Here is a 23481-nt window from a genome sequence, read left to right on the forward strand (position 1 = left end):
CTGTTTTTTATATAATAATTAAAGTATACACATGGTAATTCCTTTCAGAGAACTCGATCTTATTCACAGCATATAGACTTTTTACCATTTTAAAGTGAATAATTGTAACACTATTGACATTTATAATAAAATTAGTTTACTACATTGACAAGTTAACTTTACATCTATATTTACATATTTCAAAGCATAGGATTAAACCACCATAGATATGTCATTGTTGGATTTTTTTTTTTTTTTGGTCACTGTTGGATTTAAGTAATCATTGGCTCCAATGCTTCATGAAGTCTCCTTTTTGCTTCTCAGTTCCTTTTACCAACAAAAGTTATGTTAAACATTAGATAAGAATTTGATTGTGTATGGGCTATTAACAGCTATTCCATGACATGAAATTTTCTATAGAAAATGTTTTCTTACTTTAGAACACATGGTTTGAAACAGATGTTTGGAGCAAATGTTTTATAGAACAGAATTAGTTCTCTTCATTAGGAAACAGCCAGTTCGTTCCTTTACAATAAATTTCTTGACTTTTATGTCAAGATATGTTTTTAACTATTGCATAGTTTCTCACCATATTTAAAGAAAAATCAGCAAATGGAAAAGAAAGCAGAATTCATTCTCTGTCAAAGTAAACAACCTCTTAAAAAACTGACATGCCCTTCCTTCCTCCCTGGTGGGCCAAAATAAATGTAGTCAATTGCCTTTCAGTGGAGAGTGAGTAAAAATAAACTTGGTCCCTCCTCCTTAAAACTCAAACTAAGTGTTTACCATCTGATTACTTGGTAACTGTTACCCTAACTATTTAACTACCTTTGTAAAGAAAGAGTCCTATCATCCATCCAAATATTTTTTTATTCTTGGATTTTTTTTTCTTCTTTTTGGTTTGGGTGAAAATTGCTCCTTTGATGGAAACTCAATTGCCTTGAATGAGTGACCATTTTCACCACACACTGTTTTTCTATCTTTCACATTTTCACAATGCTCCCAACAAGAATCTCTGTGTTTCTATTAGCTTGGACCTCTGTTTAACAATTATTTCATCCTAATTCTAACTCATTCTTTTTCTTCAAATTGAATTAAAGTAAATATTTTATATTAATTAAATCCAGAGTATCTTTGACCACAATGGCACATCAAGGGATTCAAAGGCATCTTCCACTTTTCATTCTTGGGCCTCTGCTCCAGTCCATCTCCAAAAAGGATTGTTCACCTAGGGTCACTGGCTTTTCTTCCAGCAGTAGCTTAGTGAGCCTTCTCTTTCAAATTATAGTTTTAGCAAAGGCACATGAGTTTATGTCTTATAAGTGACATAGACATCTTTGTTTTATATTGGAAGCAACTGAGAATGTGTACTTTACAAATGATGACACTAAGGTTTAAATTGATCATACCTTTTGCCTGAGTTCATACAGTAGGTCATAGGCAAGGCTGGGATTTGAACCCAGGTTAGTCTGAGCTACAAAACTTTGATCCAAAGACAGAAAGATTCAATGAACTTGAGCCCATACTATGATCTTTGTTAATAAGCAGACAGAAATAGTCACAAATATGCCATAAATATGTTTTAACTAAGCCATATGTATTTTTAATTATGGCATTTTTGTTTTGAGTAAGACCCTGCTTACTGACAAATAACTATGTAAAGTTTGAACTTAAAGAACTAAATTTACATCTTAGTACTGGAAAGAAAGATAAATTCCAAATAAACCAAAAAAGCAATCAAGAAAAGAGAGACACTAATGAATAAATATGAAAGAGAATAATCTCTGACCAACTAGCACATTTTTCAGAGAGAATACAATAACTTTCTACAGGTACTGAAAAGGGACTTGGGGAGTGGCAAAAAAATAACATACTTACCTGGAACAAAGAGTTGTAATTAGGTATAATTGGATGAAAGTGAAGAAAGGAATTTCAGATTGATTAATGTGAAATTTGCTGTGGTGTTCTAGAAGCATTTTTGGGTGGGGAATGTCTCCTACAGAGTTAGAAAAAGAACTTTTATTTCAAATAATAAAACTCAACCAACTGGAGCATTAAATATCGAGATTATTTTGCACTCTTGTAGGGAACAGTCTTGCACTTGTAAGAGTGGAAATAATCGGTTCTGTTTGGCCATTTTAGTTTCTTATGGATTTGCTGTGTTTTTCTTTTTCTAGTATTGTAGATTTACATAGCCAAGATACTAAAAACATATAAAATAGGCTCAGGTGATTGAGCGCAGCACTGTGGCTCAGGCAGTTAAGCTTAGCTCTGTGAAACTGTCCGCAACCTATGCAGTGTGGGTTCAATCTCAGCCCACCGGCCAGAATCCCACATGGTGCAGCAGACCTCTCCTGTCTCACCCACTTCTCCCCTCAGCAGTGCATTTCTGAACAGTCAGTCTGCCTGTTCTGCTCCCTGCTCTGTCTCTGGTGAATCCTCTCACTCTCCTGCGCATCTGGGCTGTACCCTGGTTCTTGCATGCATGAATAAATAAATGTTTAAATATATATATGTAATAAATAATATGTGACTTTTAGGAGGTTCTTCAAAACATAAAATCATTTTATAATATTTTATAGTTGCTGTTTATTGAGAGGTTCATTCATTCAGCAAAAATTGAGCAAAATCCTAAAATGGGTCAGACATGGTCTTACGTTTGGGGGATATAAAGATGAAAAGATGTTTTCTACCTTCTACACCTTCATAATGTACTAAGGAGACAGAAATGAGGCCAAAAAAATTCATAAAGAAGTTACAGTGGAAGCCAGAACACTATCAGTCATTAATATTTAAGTGATTTTAATTCATCCATTTTTTAAAGCTCAACATACTATGTATTTAGTGTCTTCTATGTGGCAGGCTTGTCCTAATCACTGTGTGCAATTAGCAGAGTCCCTAACCCCATGGAAACAAACTATAAATAAACTTACCAAGTAAATATAAAATTTAAAAAGGCAATAAGTTATGAAGAAAAGGATACCATGATAGATTATAGCAGGGACCAGTCATGTTAGTTCAAAGGAGAGATACAAAACAACTACAGTGAGTCTACAAGGATTTTTTTTCCAAAGGTAAAAGGAGTTAGGGATGACCCCAATTTCTTCTGTCTAGATGCCTAGATAGGTGGTATCTGAATAGACTGGGGATACAAAAAGTTTTCTTCAGTGACAAGCCAATGAGGTGTGATATAACCAGATTCTCCAAAGCACAGTGTCCAATGTTATACAAAAAAATTTTCCCATAATAAAATTTGTCTATATGCTCAAAAATGTTTTCTCCAGCTCTAGCTGAAGTACCAACCCAGGAATACTGGCTATTTCACTATCTAAGATATACAGACCCTGAATGAAGAGTAACTGGTTCCGTTACATCTACTAGACAGCATTATACAGAAATCAAATTAAGGGTCTGAGCAGTGGCCACATCGTGTGAAGCATTAAAAGCAAAGAGGCTGAAAATACATGCAGTATTATAAATCAGTGTAAGCCCAATATTTAAAAAAAAATAATAAAGGGTGTGACTTTAGTTTTCATTTTGTATTTCTTATTTAAAACTTTATAGAAGACAAGTAGGAAATCTATTGAAATACCTTACTTTTTTTTAAAAGATTTATTTATTTATGCATACATGAACTGGGGTTCAGGCCAGAGTGTGAGTAGTGAGAGGATTCACCAGAGACAGAGTAGGGAGCAGAACAGGCAGATTTACTGAAATATACTGCTGAGAGGAGTGGTGGACAAGACAGGAGAGGTCTGCTGTGCCATGTGGGTCACCTCCCTGGCTGGGGATCGAACTCCTGTTGCAGTGGCTGTGGATTGCTTCATAGGGCTGCATCTTAACCCCTTGCGCCACCAGGGAGGCCCTCCCTTCCTTTTTTTTTTAAGCATCAGAGGCAGGCATGACAGGCTCCTAAACGGAGTCCTCGTGTGGGATTTATTAATTCATGTGCAATAAAAGTAGACACTGCATTTCTGTAAGTGATAGACAAATCTTTATTTAGATTATTTTCTTATTAGATTTGTTCTAGCATTATTTTATTTGAAATTAACATGCATCTTGAATATTCTGGAACTAGCTGTCTTTGAATACAGTGTCTACAACACAGGATCAGATGAAAAATGTTCCCTAGGATAGTAAACCACTGCCTTTGACAGAGTTTGTTTACAATTTTTTTCTGTATTTTGTATAGCTATTCATCCACTAGCAAAAACAGCTGCTAATAGAAGCAAAAGAGAAAACAGTACCAAAAAAAGAGAGAAGACTTCAATTTATCTCACATTTAGCTTCACCCTCAATGTAGTAATACAGTTCACATTGTCTCCTTTCTGTCGAGAGCTGTATCTCAAAGTCATCTCCCTTAACCCCTGTTCCCTCTAAGAACCTCAGCAGGCAGCGGGACAGCTTTTGAAGTGGCTTTGATATTAAAAATTCCCCATCAGAGATTCTGGAAAGCCTTGGCCTTTTCAGGAATAAACAATGTTGGGAGTCTGGGAGGCGCTGCTGAAGGAGTGGCCACCGGGCAGTGGTGAAAGCGCTTGACACAGCTTCTTTCCCAGCTGAGGGCCTTGAACTTTGGGTTCTGTTTTTAGAAAAGCTAAATCAAGAACAAATACTTTCAGGGTATTTTGCTCCCAGTATAGCTTTTACTCATGGAAGAGCAAAAGCTAGTACCATCAGGTGATGCTAAGGAGTTCTGGCAATTTAAAAGGAATAAGATGCTAAACTCATCTGGTTGTTTCTACACCATGCTTGCCATCAGGGATCACTCTAGAAAGTGCAAACTGACCCCTAGAGTGCTAATGAAGGTGGGGGAAAAGAGGAAAAGGCACCAATGGTTTCCTTGACAGCACTAACAAAGACTGTAGCAGCCCCATAAGGAGAAAAGGAAACCATAACTTGTCACTTCATATGGACACGTTTTACTGGCCAATTTGTACTTGTATTTACATATGTATTATGTTCACATAAGTTGGCATCTGTGACTCTTACCCTACAGTAAAATGCAGGGCACCACCCTATAAGCAGAAGGACCGTGTATCACACCCAGCTTTTTCTCAACATACTCTAATCCAACATATGAAAATAATAGCAGATTATTCTTTTTATCCAAAGAAAGGAACATGTAACAGGAGAGTAACCTAATTCTATAGGACTTAGAGTAGTTAAGAAAGCTCTTTGCCACCAAATTCCTCCCAGGTGCAAAGTAAGAAATTTCAGCCTATTTGAAAGACAAATGATTGTTTTCCTCTAAAAACAACCCATATCATCAATGAGGCAGTTATTATTCTTTCCTCTGTGTGCCCATGCATCATGAACTACTTCTGTTATAACATTTACAGCCCTGTAATTATTTACTTGCATATTTCTTCCTCACTAGAGCGATATAGGGCTGTATTCTTTGTGTCTTCCACTCCTAGCATAACTCATGTGAACACCAAAGTTCAAGAACTGTGGTGACCATATTGAGTGAATGGATGAATGAATATTAGGCATTTTAAAACTAATTGTTTCATCCAGATAATAAGAGTTATTCTCTGAGCACTTAGTGCCACTAAATGTCCAATACATTGCTAAGTAAATACAGTATCTCATTTAATATTCACACAAAAATTCCTGTGGCATAAGTAGTATTATTCTTACATCATCAATGAGAAATATGAGGCCTGAGAAGGTTAATTTCACAATGTCTTATAAAGAATAAGCTTCCTAAACAGAATTTGAACTCATCTAGTCTAACTCTTTAAGTTTGTACTCTTACCAACCCTATTTTATAGTCTTTTTTATTTTCTCTAAATAATACTTAGCAATTATCTAAGTTCATTATTTGAAGGGAATCTGCTGTGAAATCATTTGCAAGTTACTATTTCCTCTATCTCATCTGTTTTTAACATTTTGTATTATTATTCCAGGTTTCATGATAACAGTACCGAGCAGTACAGAATATACTATTTAAAATCAGTCATTTGCATTATTAAAGGAAACTTATTAAATACTCTTGTTTTGTCAACATGGTTGTGAGAATAACCTGGCACAAATATCTTTGGTAGAGAAGTAAAGAGGAATAATTACTCTGATAATGATGCTATATGGAAAGGCTACATGGCTTCCAAATATATATGGTTGCTGCCCAAAGCATCATTTTGATATTTTTAAAGATTTATTTATTTATGCATACAAGAGCTGGGGTACAGGCCAGAGATGTGGGAGGTGAGAGGATTCACCAGAGACAGAGTGGGGAACAGAACAGGCAGACTGCTAAGAGGAACAGTGGGCAAGTCAGAAGAGGTCTGCTGCGCCATGTGGGTAGCTACCTGGCTGGCCGGGGGATTGAACTCATGCTGCAGTGGCTGTGGACAGCTTCATAGGTTGCACTTAACCCCTTGAGCCACCAGGGAGGCCCATCATTTTGACTTTTAAGAGAAACTTAGCCCACCAAAAATAATTATGCACCCAAAATCATAATGAAGAAAACAATTAAACTCCCAGTACACTTACACTGATACTGTATGTTGAGAATTCAATCCTTACTTTGGGTCTTAGGTCTAACAAGAAGACAAAACTGAAGTTAAAGATTTATGTCCCTTTGCATTGTAACTTGACAGTCATCATACTTGGGTTGCCTTTTAGAATCAACAAGCAGTAAGAAATACATGTTGGCACTCTTCAGGTGTTGTTACTATACCACACCTATCACCAAAACACTCATAGTCCATCTCCATAGTCCTCTTTCCTCTTACTCTCCCACTCTGGTAGCTTCAGATTTATAATCAGTTTATAATTAGGGTTTGTTGTTAGCTTGGCTTTAAAAAAAAAAAAAAAGAAATACATGTTGGAGAATCAGAACCTGAACCAGAATCTAAGAACCTTTTTCCCCAAGCAAGAAGAAAATAAATTTGCATTTTGGAACAAAATAAGAAATGTCGATTATATGTATCAGATATTGTCTGCTATCCAAAAGAGATAGGTATGCAAGGCAAGCCTCAGTGTGCAGTCTGGAAAAGTATGTCATGAAAGGTGTCAAGCCTTCTGCCTGGAGCTAGTTCTGCATAGTTTCCAAATAGCATTTTTATCTTTTAATTATGTAAAAAAGTCACAATGACAGAAATCCACTAGTGCATGAGATAGAATCACATTCTTCTCTGACCATTCCTGAAATACATGCAGGTTTTAAAACATATGGTAGTACACAGAGGTCAAGTCCTAGAAAGGCTTGAATTTTCTAATAGTAGAAAGATAATGGTGGTGGTGGAATCCCATATATTACCATAGATAGACATGGGAAGACTCTGATCTTCTAAACTATGAATCTCATCAAAGGCCAGGACTATCTTATTCGAATTAGATGTGTAGGAGTTTGCACAATATTTCTCACATAGTTCATTAAATGTTGGTTGAGTAAATGAATGGATAAATAATTGCTGCCTCAAACAGATGGACACTGTTTATTAAATTTTATTTATTTTTGTTATTTGTTTTATTAATTATAGTGTTTTCTTCCATGTTCTCCCATAGTATTCTCAACCCAGGAGAACACGGGAAGTAGGAGGGAGTATTCCACAGCTATAAGACTCAAAGAATTTTTACAGTCCTGCTGGTTTGAAAACCACTGCTCTAATGATTACTGGTTTTTAAAAATGGGGAAAAATCTAAGCAGAATCCTATACCATGCATGCCTTCACTCCTTCAGCTCCTGTCATCACAGTGGTCACCAATGATCTTAAGACTGACAGCATTACTGGCTTACTATTAATCTTATGTGACTTGCACATTTTCATCATTCGACATTGTTAACCACTTGAAACTTTCTTATCCTTTAATTTCCATCATAATACTTTCTCGATTCTTCTCTTCCCTCTATGGACGGTTCCCTCTCTTCTTCACTAGTTACCCCTCCTCTAACTGCCTGGACTATCTGCATGTTCTCCAGTGTTCCATCATTATTTGTCTTGTTCTCTCACTCGACTATCCCTGGGAAATCTCATCTAGTGCTCCCTCTCCCAGCCTTAATTCCCACTGCAGGCAACTCTCAAAATTATATTTGTGACCCCAACTTTTCTCCTACACTTTAGAGAATTATTTCCAGTTGTCTATTATAAATTATTAATGTCTCCTTCAGGCTCCTCAAACTTAATATTTCTAACTCTGAACTCATACTCTCCTCCCTCCTTTTCCCTACCTCCATCCCTGACATGCTCTCATATATCCAACCTCCTCTAGCCCTATATTCTGTCTTTGTAATAATGTGACTTTCATAAGCTAAAAATCTTAATATTGTCCCCAATTTGTTTGTCCCTCAACAATGCATTGCTCCTCAGCCAGATGGCCTCCAGTTCAATAACAAAATTCCACATTTAACTTTTGCTCTTATTCCTTTATCTACCATCTTAGCCTAGTTCCTTCCTGTTTCCTTGTTTTCCTGCCATCATTCTCCCTACTGGAGTCTATTTCACATAATGCCACCCAAGTATCTGTCAAACCTAAATAACCATATCATAATTTTGTCTTTAAAAATTTACTTCTAATAGTTCTTTATGTCATTGGTTAAAATTCAACTCTGAGAGGGCCTCCCCAGTGGTGCAGCGGTTGAGCGCTGGGTTGCGAAGCTGCCCACAGCCTCTGCAGTGCCGGTTCGATCCCCGGCTGCTCCCCGGCCACTGGAGGAGGGTCCCACATGGCACGCAGACCTCTCCTGCTGCCCGCTGCTCCCCTCAGCAGTGTACTTCGTCCTTCTGCCTGCTTTGCTCCCCGCTCTGGCTCTGGTGAATTCTCTCATCCTCCTGCGCTTCTGACTGTACCCAGTGCTTGTATAATAAAATAAAATAAAATAAAATAAATTTAAGGAAAAAAGAAAAAAGAAACTTAAAAAAAAAAAAATTCAACTCTGAGGTTACCCCCGTTCCACAATCTGGTTGCAACCCTGACTCTCCATCTTTTTCTTTTGCCTCACCCACTTGAGCTGCTTTCCCCAAAGTGTACACTCCAGACACTCCAAACTTCTCACATTCCCTAAAGAGGCCATGCCCTTTCACCTATGATTCCCACAGCCTGGAATGTCCTTCACATCAAATCCACAAATGCTTATTTAGGCACCTACTATGTACCAGACACTGTACTTGGGCCTAAAAAACAAAAATAAGATAGAGATCCTTCTGCCAATGAGTTTAGAGTCCAGTAGTAAGACAGGCATATAAGCAAATAATGATAATGTACTGTAATAAAAACAAAATAGAAATATATACAAAGAACAGAGGTAGCACAGAGGAAAGAGGTTAACTCTCTGGAGGGAGAGATGAACAAGGGAGCATGTCAGAGTCCAGATGGATGAGGTGGGGAAAGACAAGGCAAGCACAACCTGGAACACTGAGGCATGAAAACTTCACATTTTCAGGAAGCATTAAAAGCCTCCACTTCTTTTTTTTTTTTAAGATTTATTTATTTATGCATACAAGAGCTGGAGTACAGGCCGGAGATGCAGAGGGGGTAACAGGATTCACCAGAGACAGAGCAGGGGACAGAACAGGCAGACTGACTGAACTACACTGCTGAGGGGAGCAGCAGGAGAGACAGGAGAGGTCTGCTGTGCCATGTGGGTTGCTCCCTGGCTGGCTGGGGATTGAACTCGAGCTGCAGCAGTTGCAGATTGCTTCATAGTGCGGTGCTTAACCCCTTGCGCCACCAGGGAAGCCAAAAGCATCCACTTCTAATTGCAGAAAGATAATATGCAATGGAGGATGAGCTGTATACTAAATAAATGAGTAAATTGGTAAATTTCATGGCATGTGCTTTTTTTAACCACAATTAAATTTTGTTTTGATTACTTAAAAGAAATGCAATGGGGAGAGTATCTGAAGACCAGACTGGAACAAGCAACTGCTCATTGTCCCTCCTTTTCATCTGGAAAGCTTCTCATCTGTTAAGATCTCATCTGCAAAATATCCCTCCTTTGTGAGCCCTATGTAATTCCCTCAGCCTGTATTCCTTTCCTGTGCTCTCCCCGAGCACTCATATAGACCTCTGTTAGGTCTAGCAGAGTGCTTACCATGTGTAGGCAATTGTTTTTTGCTTACTCCTGTGTTTCCTCAAAAACACTATGAGTTCCTTGAGAATCGGCACTATTACTTATATAGTGTACCCCAATACCTTTACAAGATTTATTTATTGAATGATTCACTATTAATTAGCCACAAATCAGACATGACACTAAGCACTTTACATGTTGGATCCTTTCACCCTTACAGCTATAGAAGGGTTGATGTTCTCATTTCCAATTTATAGACAAGAAAACTGAGATAATGAGATGCTAGGTTCTTGCCAAAAGTCACACAATAGTCGCTAGCTGAGATTCAAAGCCAGATGGAAGTCAAATGGAGATTTTAATGATAAATAAAGCAACCAATTAAAAAAGTTGCCAGAAAGGGGCCTCCTTGGTGGTGCAGTGGTTAAAGTCTAAGCGTTCTCAAGCTATCGCCAGCCACTGTGGCATGAGCTAACCCACATGGCACAGCAGACCTTTCCTGTCTCCCTGCTGCTCCCCTCAGCAGTGTATTTCAGTGGATCCACCTGTTCTTCTCCCCACTCTGTGAATCCTCTCACCATACCCCACCCTCTGGCCTAGGGCCCAGTTCTTGTATGCATAAAAAAAAAATCTTTTAAAAAAAATAGTTACCAGAAAGCATGGTTTCTGGAATGTTGAGACTTAGCAGGAAGAGTTGGCTTTGTAGATATCAGGATCTGTGCTATCCACCTTGCTGAAGTAATTTCATTTAAAATAATTTCATCCTCATGCAATCTCTATGAGAAGTAGATACCTCACTGAAGAAACCTAGGTTTAGTAAAGTTAAATTTCTTGACCCAAATTACATACCTTGTGAGAGGCAAGGCCATAAACCAATATCTCTTCTATCTTTCTCACTTGGTTCTCACAGAAAAGTGGAAAGATGACGATAAAGAAATTTGAGATAGAGAAAAGATTATCCAAAGGATCTTATCAATGAGTTAGACTACTTAGCCAAGCAATCTGGGTGAATTTAAAAGCCTGGGGAAATATGGGGATAACCATTGTGATGAATTTTATTTTTTTAAAGGTCAGCTAAAAATTAAATAAATAGAGTTAGCATCAGTTAGAGCCAAGTCAGATAAGAGTACATGAATTTGTGATGATCCTATAAGCACATTTTTTTAAACTTTATTTAGCATTTTTTACTATCTCAGGAACAAAGATATTGTTGGGGATTGTCACACTGTGAGCGGTGGGCAACTGCAGGGCTTGGGAGATCACTGAGGGGAAGGAAGGACTCAAGGAGTTGCAGAAATGGCTGATTATGGATTCCAGTCTCAGGAACTGAATATAACCCCAGATGTCTCCATCAGTTCAGGCTGCCATAACAAAATACCATCTACTGGGTGACTTAAACAAGAAACATGTATTTTTCACAGTTCTGGAGGCTAGAATTTGAGATTATGATGCCAATAGGGTCTGGTTCTGTAAGTGTGGCTCACATTCTTCCCAAAGAAGAGGGCTCTGTGCTCTCCAACCCCTTATAAGAACAATCTCATCCTGGGTTTCATCCACATGGCCATATCCAACCCTCCCAAGGGCTGCATCTCCAAATGCCATCACATATCAAATACCATCACCTCCAAATACCATACCCATCAATTTTGCAGACAGAAAAATATTCAGTCCAAAGCACCATGCAAATTAAATTACATCCAGCCATCTTCCTGTAACAAACCTGAGCCCTCTCAGCTGTATGGACTGGTATCACTATAAACTCATGACTACTGATCCCCAATATGGCTTTTATGCCACCTAGCAACTGTGGTTCACTTCCTAAGTCTCTCACTCACTCTCCCACTCCCTTCATCATCACTCTTGTATGATGACCTTACTTCCTGCTGACACTACCTTCTCTTGAGTTCACATCCCCATTCAGTTTGAGGTACCAACACATATGTGCCTTATAGAAAAGCTCCTCAAAAAAATTACTGTTCTCATGCTCAAATTCCCCTACTCCTGTTTTCTTCTGAGTCCTCTCACTGCTACACTGAAACTGTTTCTGTCCAATACACTAATGATCTTCATGTTGTCAAAGCAATAACCCATCCCCATGCCTCATCTTCTGGACCTGTCAGCATTTGACACAGTTGATGTCTTTCTTTCTTTTTTTGGGGGGTTGGGGGGGTGGAGAGGGTGGAACTTTGCCTTCCAGAACACTGTATTCTCATTACTTTTTTTCCTTTCCCAAAACTGTTCCTTCTTTGTCTTCTTTGCTGATTCATTCTTATCACCTTCAACCAAAAGTCATTCATATTTAGTGACTTTAATCTTAGAATAAATTATGTGGCTCATTTTGCAACAGACAGGACTTTCTGATTATATCTTCTTATCTTTAACTTCATTAGCTTTTATTCTCGGAGCATTATGCCAAATGGATAAAGAAGGAGCCTCGGAGGAATGCTAGGTGGTGCAGGGAAGCCATTTGGGGATGGCTGGGCCTCATTTCCACATAGATAATCCAGTTGCTCATGGGTGCTTGTGTGTCCTCTTTGTTGTAGTGTGTTCCTGCCATCCAGTTGGATCAGCTGTCCTTCCTTTCAGCTCAATGACCTTCTGTGACCCCAGCAATGGTGACTGCCCTTGCAAGCCTGGGGTGGCAGGGCCACACTGTGACAGGTGTATGGTGGGATACTGGGGCTTCGGAGACTACGGCTGCAGGCCCTGTGACTGCGCGGGGAACTGCGACCCCCTCACAGGAGACTGCATCAGCAGGTGAGTGTAAGGCCTCTGCTCTCTTCTCTGTGTCTTTTGGATTCCTTGAAGATTTGGTAGCGATTTGGAAAATCTTCTTTGCTGTTAGGAGAGCCAAGATGTATTTGCATAACTCTTTAAAGAATTTTTGTCAAATTGCCAAGCAAGTAGTTTGTTCCTGCAAGATTTTGGAGATGGTCTAGTTCACTTTAGCAAAATAAATTATTCCTTACCACAGGCCCTTCAAACATTATTTCTGAAAAGCAAAAGGATGGGAAAGTAGCTGATAAGGTTTAAATCCCTATAAATACGTTCATTTCAGGCAATTTTCTAAGAAGTTCCTTACTCTATTCTTCATCGTTTTCCATTTAATTAGCAGTACGGACATAGACTGGTATCAAGAAATTCCTGAGTTCCATTCCATGCACAATAAGAGCGAACCAACCTGGGAATGGGAAGATGAGCAAGGATTCTCTGCCCTTCGACATTCAGGTAAGACCACAGATATAACCAGGTATCATGTCCCCAGCACTGGTAATAGTGAGTAATAGTGATTTGTGATAAACTAGGGAATGATTTTTTAGTTCTGCGATGGGAATGTTATAGTTCTGAGTTTTAATAAAGTAGTGGTTCCCATAAGTATGAAAACACCAAACATAGCTAAGAGATATTTTAACAAGCTTTTGTTTATTTTCTGTTTATTAGACCCAATTGTGAGATCCTTACTAGGTATATAATTAGTATAGAAAATTTGGAAGATGAAAGACATCACAGTAAAAAGAAATGCTACCCAAATCTCCTTACTCTGCTGTTAATACTTTAGTATGTGTTCCTTTCTCTACCGCACACTGTTCTACATGGTTGAGAGATAACTGAATAGATCAGGTTTGGAAATGTGCAGATCTGTTTGAAGGGAAAATATTCTACAGACCTATTGTAACTTAATATGTACGTGAAGTTAGATGTGAACTCTTTAGGTTTCTAACTATTTTATAGCTAGAAAACAAATAATTTACAAACTAAGGATAAGCCAAATAATGAAAAGAAAAACTTCAAACTAACGACATAAGTTGAACATGAAAAATGTATTTTACTGAAGTCAAAAGAGTTTACTGCAAAAAATATGGTTCTTTGAGTTTACCAAGTCTATGCTGCTATTTTTTTTGGACTCAATGTCTTTGTCTCTTTCTTTGTTTGAAGAGTATGCTATAATATTGATGTGAATACTTAACTTCTGTGTTCATTCTGCTGCATTCTTTTCTCACAGAAAATTGAACAGCTCTATTTAGCACTAACAAATGTGGGCATGAAATCTTGTACCAGTGTTTGGTTGTAAAGTACTCACCAAATGACTCAAGTTCAACTTACAATAAGTTAAAATTTACTATTAAACACCACAAATGCCCAAAAAGTTATATGAACACCCATATGCATACCTTCTAGTGTTATCAAATCTTATGCTTTGTCATAATTGTTTATACTTTCAAATTATAAAACATTACAGATCCATTTGAAGCTCTCCATGTACCAATCTGTAAGTGCATTATATAAACATATATGTATATATAATGTTAATATATATGTTTATGTAGCATAAAATATGTTTTTAAAATTCATGCACGTAACTATCCTTTTAAACCTTTTTTAACCTGAATTACATATATTTTTAAGGAGGTATCCATCCTGTTACATGAATATACTACTTTTATTCTCCTATTGTTTACCATCTAGGATATTTCCAATGTCCAGTTTTCCACATTTATAAATAATGCTACCATGAATGTTCTCTTATACGTGACTTCGTATACTTGAGAACTGGTTTCACTAAAAGAATGAGGTGGCAAACTATAATCCTCTAGGCAAATGTGGCTTGTCATCTATAGTCTGCAAGCTATTTGCTCTAAGATTTAAGTGTTTAAGTACCCACGTAATAGCTTTAGGTTTAACTCTTGGTTTCCAAAGCCTAACATATTTATTATCTGTCCCTTTATAATGTTGCTGATGCTTGTTCTAAAGTACAACCTAGAAACTCTTGGCTCGCAAATGTGCTTATTGTCAAATGTGCCATATATTGCCAAATAACTCTCTGAAGTGGTTATATAAACTTACATTCCACCAGCAGTGTATGCCATCCTGTCGCTCTACATCCTCACTAACACTTTGTGTTTGTGTAATAAATTTTTGTGTAATGCATATACAAGGGGCCCAGCACTATTCTAAGTCATTAACTCAGACACAGTTTAGCTCATTGACTATCTTATGGGACTTCTAAGTAAATGTTATCAAGTATCTCAATTTTTATCAATCTGATGGGTGTGAAATGGAATCTCCCCATTTTTAGTTGCATTTTCTTAATTACTATCAATAACTTTTAATAAATTTTCAGTTTCTTAGCCATTTAGGAGTCCTCTTCCATGAATTTCCTGCTTGTAATTTTCTTATTAATTTGTAGTTCTTTATGAATTTATCCAAAAAAAATGTTTACTGAGTACTGATACTGAACAGACAAAAATCCCAGACTCTAAGGAGTTTACATGTTTGCAGAGAAGGATAGCTCATAATCAAATAAGTAAAATATTTAGTATAATAGAATATAAAGCAGAGTTGGGAGTAAGATATGCTTGGGAGGGGTATACTTTTAAATAGGATGATCAGGGAAAGTCCTATGAAAGGTGACATTTGAGGAAAAAGCCCAAAGGAGGTAGGGAAATAAACAAGTCACAGAGATTGGAAGGTGTAGGTAGAAAATACAACTGTAAAGCCCTGAGGTGGAAATAGGCCTGGCTTACTCGGAAAACAGCAAGGAGACCAGTCTGGGTGGAGCAGGGTTAAGAAGCCACAATTTTAACACATTCTCATAAAAGAACTTAGGGCCTTTTTAAGAATCAAGTACTCCAAATTGAGAAACACTGGTGTTTCCAATCCCATAGTGTAGTTTCACTTAACTTATTTTATTATCATTTTCCGAATGGTTTTATTTTAATTCACAAGAAAGAAGGTGGGAAAGATGGTAAAATAAATCTGTCATGTTTATCTTGTTAACATTTAAAAAAGGAAAAAGGAATCTTTCCCATTAATTTTTTGCCTTAAATCTACAAAGTCTGAATTCTATGATTTGAACGTTAATAAGTATGCTTTAATGATTTATTCTATTTTTCTAATACAGTGATTTTCATAATTTTCCAACTTTGTTAATTCAAATCTGCAATAGTTGAGTTTTTAGGAGCATAGGATATTCATCAAGCCAATCACCATATTACCAGTTTGCTGGCAGCACATCCATTAAACACATAACATGCTGGCATCAGAATGATTCGATTTTCACATCCACAACAGCTGTTAGGTCTATGATATCCCTAGAGAGTCTCTGAAATCCATCTGGAGGAGCTCAGATTGAGGAAGACATTGTTCCATTTCCTGCTAAACTTCAGTATTCCCACTAAGTATAGAATAGTGCTCGTGGGCACCTTTTTTCAACAACAATAAAAAAAGATAATTCATTTTCTAAGGTCTGTGGTTCATTCTCAAATATGTGTGCCTATCTCCTATAGGCACAAAGGGGGAAGGAAATTCCCCCATCCTCTGGGTGCTTCTTGGGCTGGACTGGCAAACAAATTAACATCAGAAAGATTATTAGGAAGAAAGACCAAATGAAAGGGAAGGGGGTGAAATGAGGGACTCAAGGAGATAGGAGGGGAAGTAGGAGATGACTTCATAGGACAAAAACTTGCCTCTAGATATTTGCCCTACCTTAAGATAGGTTTCTGTGATTACAGGTTATTTCTGGAGATGACCCTTAATCTGGGTCGTCTTCATTCTTTTAGGTTATGACCGCAGTTTCTCCTGAGACATACAGGGCCTTGATTGACCTTAGCTCCATATACCAAAATGACATGTATTGGAAAAAACTTGACCTTGACATCTTGAGAAAAGCCTGTCTAAACATTTTGGGAAGCCTGATCCTACACTGCTAACTACCTACTAAAAACTTTCTGCCACCCAAAAAACAGCCTTCAACTAGGCGCATAATGCACAAGATCCTTTCAATTTCTACCACTTCCTGTGAGACAGAGAATGTCATATGAAACCTCACTTCTGAACAAAAAAAAAATGGCTTTAACTAGTACCATATAAGTACAAACATTGCTTTAAAAGAATTCTCAATAACCCATTGTAAATAGGTTTTTCTCCCCTTCTAGGTTTCTTTTTTTTTTTAAGATTTATTTATTTGGGGTACAGACCAGAGGTGTGGGAGGTAAGAGGATTCACCAGAGACAGAGCAAGGAACAGAGCAGGCAGACTGTCTGAAATACACTGCTGAGGGGAGCAGCGGGCAAGTCAGGAGAGGTCTGCTGCGCCATGTGGGTTCCTCCCTGGCCAGGGATCGAACTCGTGCTGCTGAGGCTGCAGATAGCTTCATAGGTTGCATCTTAACCCCTTGCGCCACCAGGGAGGCCCCCCTTCCAGGTTTCTTGTAATAAAACATCTGGGTTTAAGGCTGAACAACCAAGATTCATTCAAAAACAAATTTTAATGTCTGAATTCTTAATACATGAAAAGGAAGTATTAGAAAACAGCCTAAGAAAGATCTTCAAATTACAGACCTAAATTGTATGCACTTATAGGTAGAAGGGCTAAAGAGCAGAGTATATGTTGAGGAATAATATATGCCCCTTGGCTGTTCACTAGGTTTTCTAGCATGGTGGTTACTGGCTATGGTGGAATTATCAAAGGTTCTGAGCTATCCACTTAGGTTACTACAATTTCTGAATGCACAACCCTCTCTGTTGTTTCGATTACAAGCAATATTATTTAGTATATCACAACAGCTAATTTTTAAGCACTCTTGATTTCTCTTTCCCACTATTTAATCCTACTGTGACTTTCCACATTTCATTCTCTGATGTCTACAGCATTTTTTAGCTAGAACCAATATATCACCTTTTTCCACATCACTATGTCTACCTAACCATCTCACTAGAATCATACTCTATTTTCCACCGAGGTGTTCTGTCAACATCTCTAATTTATTATATTATCCTCACATAAACCTCTTGGTTTTGCCTGACCAATCCATTTCTTTTTCCTTCCTGCTATTTCTATGCTAGCTCAACACAAATTTCTCTTTTTTTTAAGTTTTTTTTTTTTAAAGATTTATTTATATAAGCACTGGGGTACAGTCAGAAGCGCGGGAGGGTGAGAGAATTCACCAGAGCCAGAGTGGAGAGCAGAACAGGCAGACTGATGAAATACACTGCTGAGGGGAGCAGTGGGCGGCAAGAGAGGTCTGCATGCCCGGTAGCCGGGGATCAAACCGGCGCTGCAGAGGCTGCGGCAACTTCACAACCCAGTGCTCAACTGCTGCGCCACTGGGGAGGCCCTCAACACAAATTTCTTTGGAAAACCACCTTTCTGACATCTGATATCCCCAGTTAGTTGTTCTCTGCCTGGAATTTAATTCTTCAGCTGGAATTGACAGCCTGAAAATGATTAGAGTTCATGATTCTAATGCAAGAACTATAAAAGTAACTGCTCATTAGTTGCTCTTACCCAGGTCTCTAACACTCTCCTATTCTGGTCCTTTCTGAGTTCTGGTTTTTCAGCCTTTTCTTCTTTCTATGAGTTACTGACATCCCCTCAATATTTAAGTTAAGCAATTGATTGCTAATGAAGAACCCTGATTTATGGACCCCTGATATGCTCTCCTCCCAACTTCCTTATTTGTTAGTAATTCTACAACCTTCTCTGTCATATTAGATGAAAACTTTGAGTTTATTTTTATGCTTCCACTTCCCTTGTCCTCATGCAATACATTGATGAGATTTGTAGACCCTAAATATTTCTTCCTTTCTTCTAGATCCATAGTTACCTCTGAATACACATTCCATTTGACTTAAAGATCAGAGGGTTCAGATTCCCCCAGAATCCAGGCTTAATCTGACTTTTCCATAAATCAGCTATGCTGCCTTGGGCAAGCTAATTTCTCCAAGCTTTCATTTTTTTTATGTGCTAGTAAGTCTATCTTATAAGATTATTGTAAATATTAAACAAGATCATATGGATAAAGTAATTTGCACAGTTTATAGCTTATAGTTGTCACTCAAATTAGTTACTATTGTTATCAATTCACTAGTTTCTAATTGATTAGAAACTGCCTCCATTGATTCTGCCATCATTACACCTCTATTCTAAACCTTTTGATAATGGTACAACTTGTTTAATTTTCATACATGCATGTGCTTTAAATTCATGTACCTACTTTAAGCTGATTGCTTTGAAAATTCCCCTTTATTGAATTAAAGTCAGGCCCAAATTGTATATGAATCAAGATCCTCCTTCAATTCTTTACTTAATTTGTATCCCAGATAAATAGAACCACTGACTCTTCCTTGAATATACTCTTTCTTATATTTCTTTACTGTTTTATCACTACATTCCTGTTAAATGTCCACCCATTAGAGTCTGAGATGAGTAAATAAATATAAAGCACTTAAAATAGTATCTGGTTCATAGTTAGTACTCTTAGGTAAATGCTACCTGCTATTATTACCATTCAGTACCTATGAAATGTAATGCATGAGGCCAGGAGGTGAAGGAAAGGGTAAAAATATATCTAATCATCAAAAAAAAGTAAGAACAAAAATCCTACACATTCTGGAGTTCAGGAATATAAAGGTGAATAAAACATAACTATTGTCCCCAAGGATCACAGCCTTGAGAAGAAACATCATAAATATGAGAATGCTATCTGTAGACCATGTACAAAGGCATTTTGAAAGTTTTGTACAGATCCTGGCAAATCTCTCATATGTAACAATTGTAACATATAATTTTAATTTGGGGGAGATATCCTATTTTTCTTCAAAGTCCATTTCAAATCCTTCAGCCATGAAGCTTTTTTTCCATTTTCCTAAAAAGAAGCCCTTCCCATGCATATAGTATATTGTACCTATCTTAGAACACTCATTACTGTTCATAAACTTACTTTATTCACATTACTGAATTATAAGCTTTAAGAATTGTATCTTGCTCATTTATATACACTCCAAAGTGTATATATAGCACCATGATCTGCATATTATATGTACTTAATAAATTCTTTAAAATTTAGTAGTGTTGGGCCTCCCTGGTGGCACAAGTTTCAGCACAATTAAGCTATGGGCAGCCACTGCAGCACAAGTTTGATCCCCAGCCAAAGAGCTTACCCATATGGTGCAACAGACCTCTCCTGTCTTGTCCGCTGCTCCCCTCAGCAGTGTATTTCAATCAGTCTGCCTGTTCTGTTCCCCACTCTGTCTCTGGTGAATCTCCTCACCCGCCTGCATCTCTGGCCTGTATCCCAGCTCTTGTATGCATAAATAAATAAATCTTTTTTAAAAAAAAAAGGTAACTGTCTTTCCTATAGGTTATCCATGGAGGTGTTCCTTTCTGCATGGAATATTAGTATCAGACTATATCATAATATCAATTTAAAGCATTAAAATATATCATTTTTGTACATTTCTACATTCCTCTTAAAGCAATACTTTATTATTGGGTGATAACTAATTCAGAAAGTGATTCTACTTTTTTTGAATGAATTTTCATGGTTTCTAAGTACTTAGGAATTGCTTTGTTTGAATAACTCAAACCTTGAAGAGTTATGCTATATAGATTCACTTACTAATTTTCTTTTCTTCTAAATAATTAACACCATTTTTCATTTGCTTTCTGCAGGCAAATGTGAATGTAAAGAACAGGTATTAGGAAACCCCAAGGCATTCTGTGGAATGAAATACTCATATGGTGAGTTCAAACCAAATACTGCTTGAGAATCTATTCTTGAGTGCTTCTAAGAATCTATTCAAACTTAGTACAAAGATTTTTTTTTAAGGAAATGAGTGGTCCAGTTTATGACATTCTTAATAAATCAAAGAGTAAGTTTTACATAATAATACCAAACAGTATTCTGGTCTTGAGCTAGATTTTTCTAATAGAGATAGTACTGAAAGTCCTGATGAGGAGCTGGTAGAACAAATGCAAAGATTGTCCAACATTTATAACAGGCAAACAATAAAAGGAGGTTTCCTTTCTTACGGGTGCTTCTTGTCTTGGTTAACTAAAAGGGACATCTCTTGTCGCCTAAACAATTCCCATACTAGTTTATTATGTAGTGATAATAAAGTTTAAAGTGGTATTTCACAGTGATAAAGAGCTGAAAGCTTCAGACTCAGACTTACATGGTTTGATTGCTGGTTTATTGGATGGGTGACTTAACCTCTCCAGACTTACACATCTGTAAAATAGGGATGATGCCACCTTTCCCATCAAATGAGATTTTTAAAAAAGCACTTAGCACATTAACTTGCATATACTAGATGCTCAGTAAAAGATAGGGAGGAGAAAGAGGATATATATTTGGAAGGCAATGAGACCAGCTGCCTCCTAAGTCTCTTGCCTGCCCTCTCTGTATGCTGTATACACCTTTACCTTTCTAAGATGACAGGAAAACAGCATATAGTAAAGATTTTCCCTAAGTAAAGATTGATCTTATCTTCAAATTTTAGTTGGTTTTGTCTTTCCTATAAAATATATTATATTCCTTCTCTTGCCAACATATTCTTCACTAGTGTCTGAGGCTTTTTATTGTTTATAATTCATACAGTTGTAATGTGCATTAAAATGAAAAGGAAAAATTTAAACCATGCTTCCTGACACCAAGTGTTAAGGTTCTTGATAACATTGAATGTAGTCTCATTAAAGATAAAAAAGTAATGTTAAAAACCTCATAAATCCTATCTAAAATTACATGCATATTCCCCTACTTTCACCTGCCAGCTTCATTAAATAATAAAAGGAAACCTTTAAAATGTATAATGCCCAATAAAGAAAAATAAATTTAGAGCAAAAAAAAAAATCGGTTTTGTCCCAAATTAGTCCATTGAATGGAAAGATTGACTGGTTTTCATTATCACACGGATTTGGCAACTTTCAGACTGAATTTATAAACAACCTAGTTGGCATCTTTTCATACAATTGTATTATTTTCTACTTAAGAGAAACTTAAGTGTTCATAATGATATACCTTGGTCTTAATTAAGTGCAGTATGAGTTAGACTAGATGAGACTAGATGACTTAATTAAGACTAGATGAGTTCTTAAAACCCCTTAGAAGTCTAAGATTTGGTGATTCTAAAAAGAGGGTTGTATGGCACCACCCTGTATAGGTTTCCCTCCTTGCAAAGAATCCTCCACTGAGATACAGATAAGCCAGTAAGAACTCTCCTTATAATGTTGAACATGTTTTTCCTTAGGTCAACTTTCTTCTCCACCCCCATTTATCATATTTCTAAATCCCCAGTTAATAGTCATTGTTTTAAATAGAAGAGCTAAATAGAATCATGAGTGATATAGAATACTGGAGCTCTGACATCACTAAGACAGCCTCCCTAATCCCAGTCAATTTGTATTTTATTCTAAAGGAAGAAGACTAGATAATTAATATTATTTAATCTCCTTAGGATACTTGAAATATATTCTGGCAATAACATTTTGATCTATGTCATATCATTAAACACAACCAGGCATAAAAGTATAATGTAGTTGTAATCCAAATTAAAAAAAATTAAAAACCAGATATTTCTACTTCCAATGTATCTTTGTTCTATTTAGATTTGCTAACTGAATGTGCTTAAGATTATGTTTTCAATATGCAAATGGCTGATTTTTCTCTTAGCATACAGATATGGGACTAGCAGTTGAAAATGTCTAAGAAGAAAGAATATAGTTAATACAAATAATGAGATGAAGCCAGTGTATAACTGAATCTAATGATTTTTAAAGCAAATTTCTACATTTTCATCATCATTAGTTCACTTTTCCATTATACTGTGTGATGCATATGTAAGTTGTTCAAATATCAAAAGGTAATATGAAATTCTATACATTTTGACTTTGGGAATTATGTTGTTACAGTGCTAAAAATAAAGATTTTATCAGCTCATGATAAAGGATCTCATGCTGAGGTCAATGTGAAGATAAAAAAAGTATTAAAATCCACCAAATTGAAAATATTACGAGGAAAGCGAACATTATATCCAGAATCATGGACGAGCAGAGGCTGCACTTGTCCAATCCTCTATCCTGGTGAGCATTAGACTTTTCTGGTTTAATAACTAGGTGATTTGCTGCTTGTCCTGGTGATTTGCTGCTTGTCCTACATTCTCTGAATCACAATCTAAATAAACTCAGCAAGCACATCTCTTCTTTTTACCATCTGAATTTTGGGCAAAATCCAAATGGAATTCTTTGAACTGACATCAAAAAATTATTTCTCTTCCACGTTTTATAAAAGTAAGATATTTAAAAATCCAACAATGTAATAATCTCTGTCCTAACATAGAAGAAGCCTTATATGGTTTGAGATGCCAATAGCATAGAAACCACTTTCATGAATTTATCTGCCAATAATACTTTATCGGAAAGCTAGGTCCCATTACAGTGCCCTGGGTAGAACTTGCTCCCAAAGGAAGTTCAAATGCCATCTGTGCAAATAACATTGAATTCATTTCTACTGTTGTATGAAAAGCATCTGTTTCTCCTAGATAGGAAAACAACTCTCAAGTTCACGTCATCTTGTTTTTCATTAAATGATCATTCTGGCTTTAAATTAGAAACAGCAGAACCAAACAAACAAAAAAACTGTAGCATTTTAGAGAAACTTGAAATGAAGGGAAAACTGCACCTTAAAATGTTATGGCACAGATAGA

General features: G+C 36.9%; 1 protein-coding gene across 2 annotated transcripts in view; it reads left to right on the top strand.

Moving 5' to 3' along the window:
- Positions 1-23481, top strand: part of NTN4 (netrin 4) — a gene marked incomplete at its 3' end in the record, with an annotated part of 101189 nt that overhangs the window by 72327 nt on the left and 5381 nt on the right. Inside the window, exons 6-9 of one of the 2 annotated variants that reach the window (XM_084254641.1) lie at positions 12541-12754; positions 13110-13225; positions 20450-20518; positions 22688-22858. In XM_084254641.1, the coding sequence (XP_084110767.1) occupies positions 12541-12754; positions 13110-13225; positions 20450-20518; positions 22688-22858 (570 nt within the window). The remainder of the gene's footprint in view (positions 1-12540; positions 12755-13109; positions 13226-20449; positions 20519-22687; positions 22859-23481) is intronic. The other variant, XM_084254642.1, reaches the window with a different exon arrangement.

The sequence above is a fragment of the Talpa europaea genome, assembly GCF_964194135.1.
Source record: "Talpa europaea genome assembly, chromosome: 15".
Taxonomy (NCBI): Eukaryota; Metazoa; Chordata; class Mammalia; order Eulipotyphla; family Talpidae; genus Talpa; species Talpa europaea.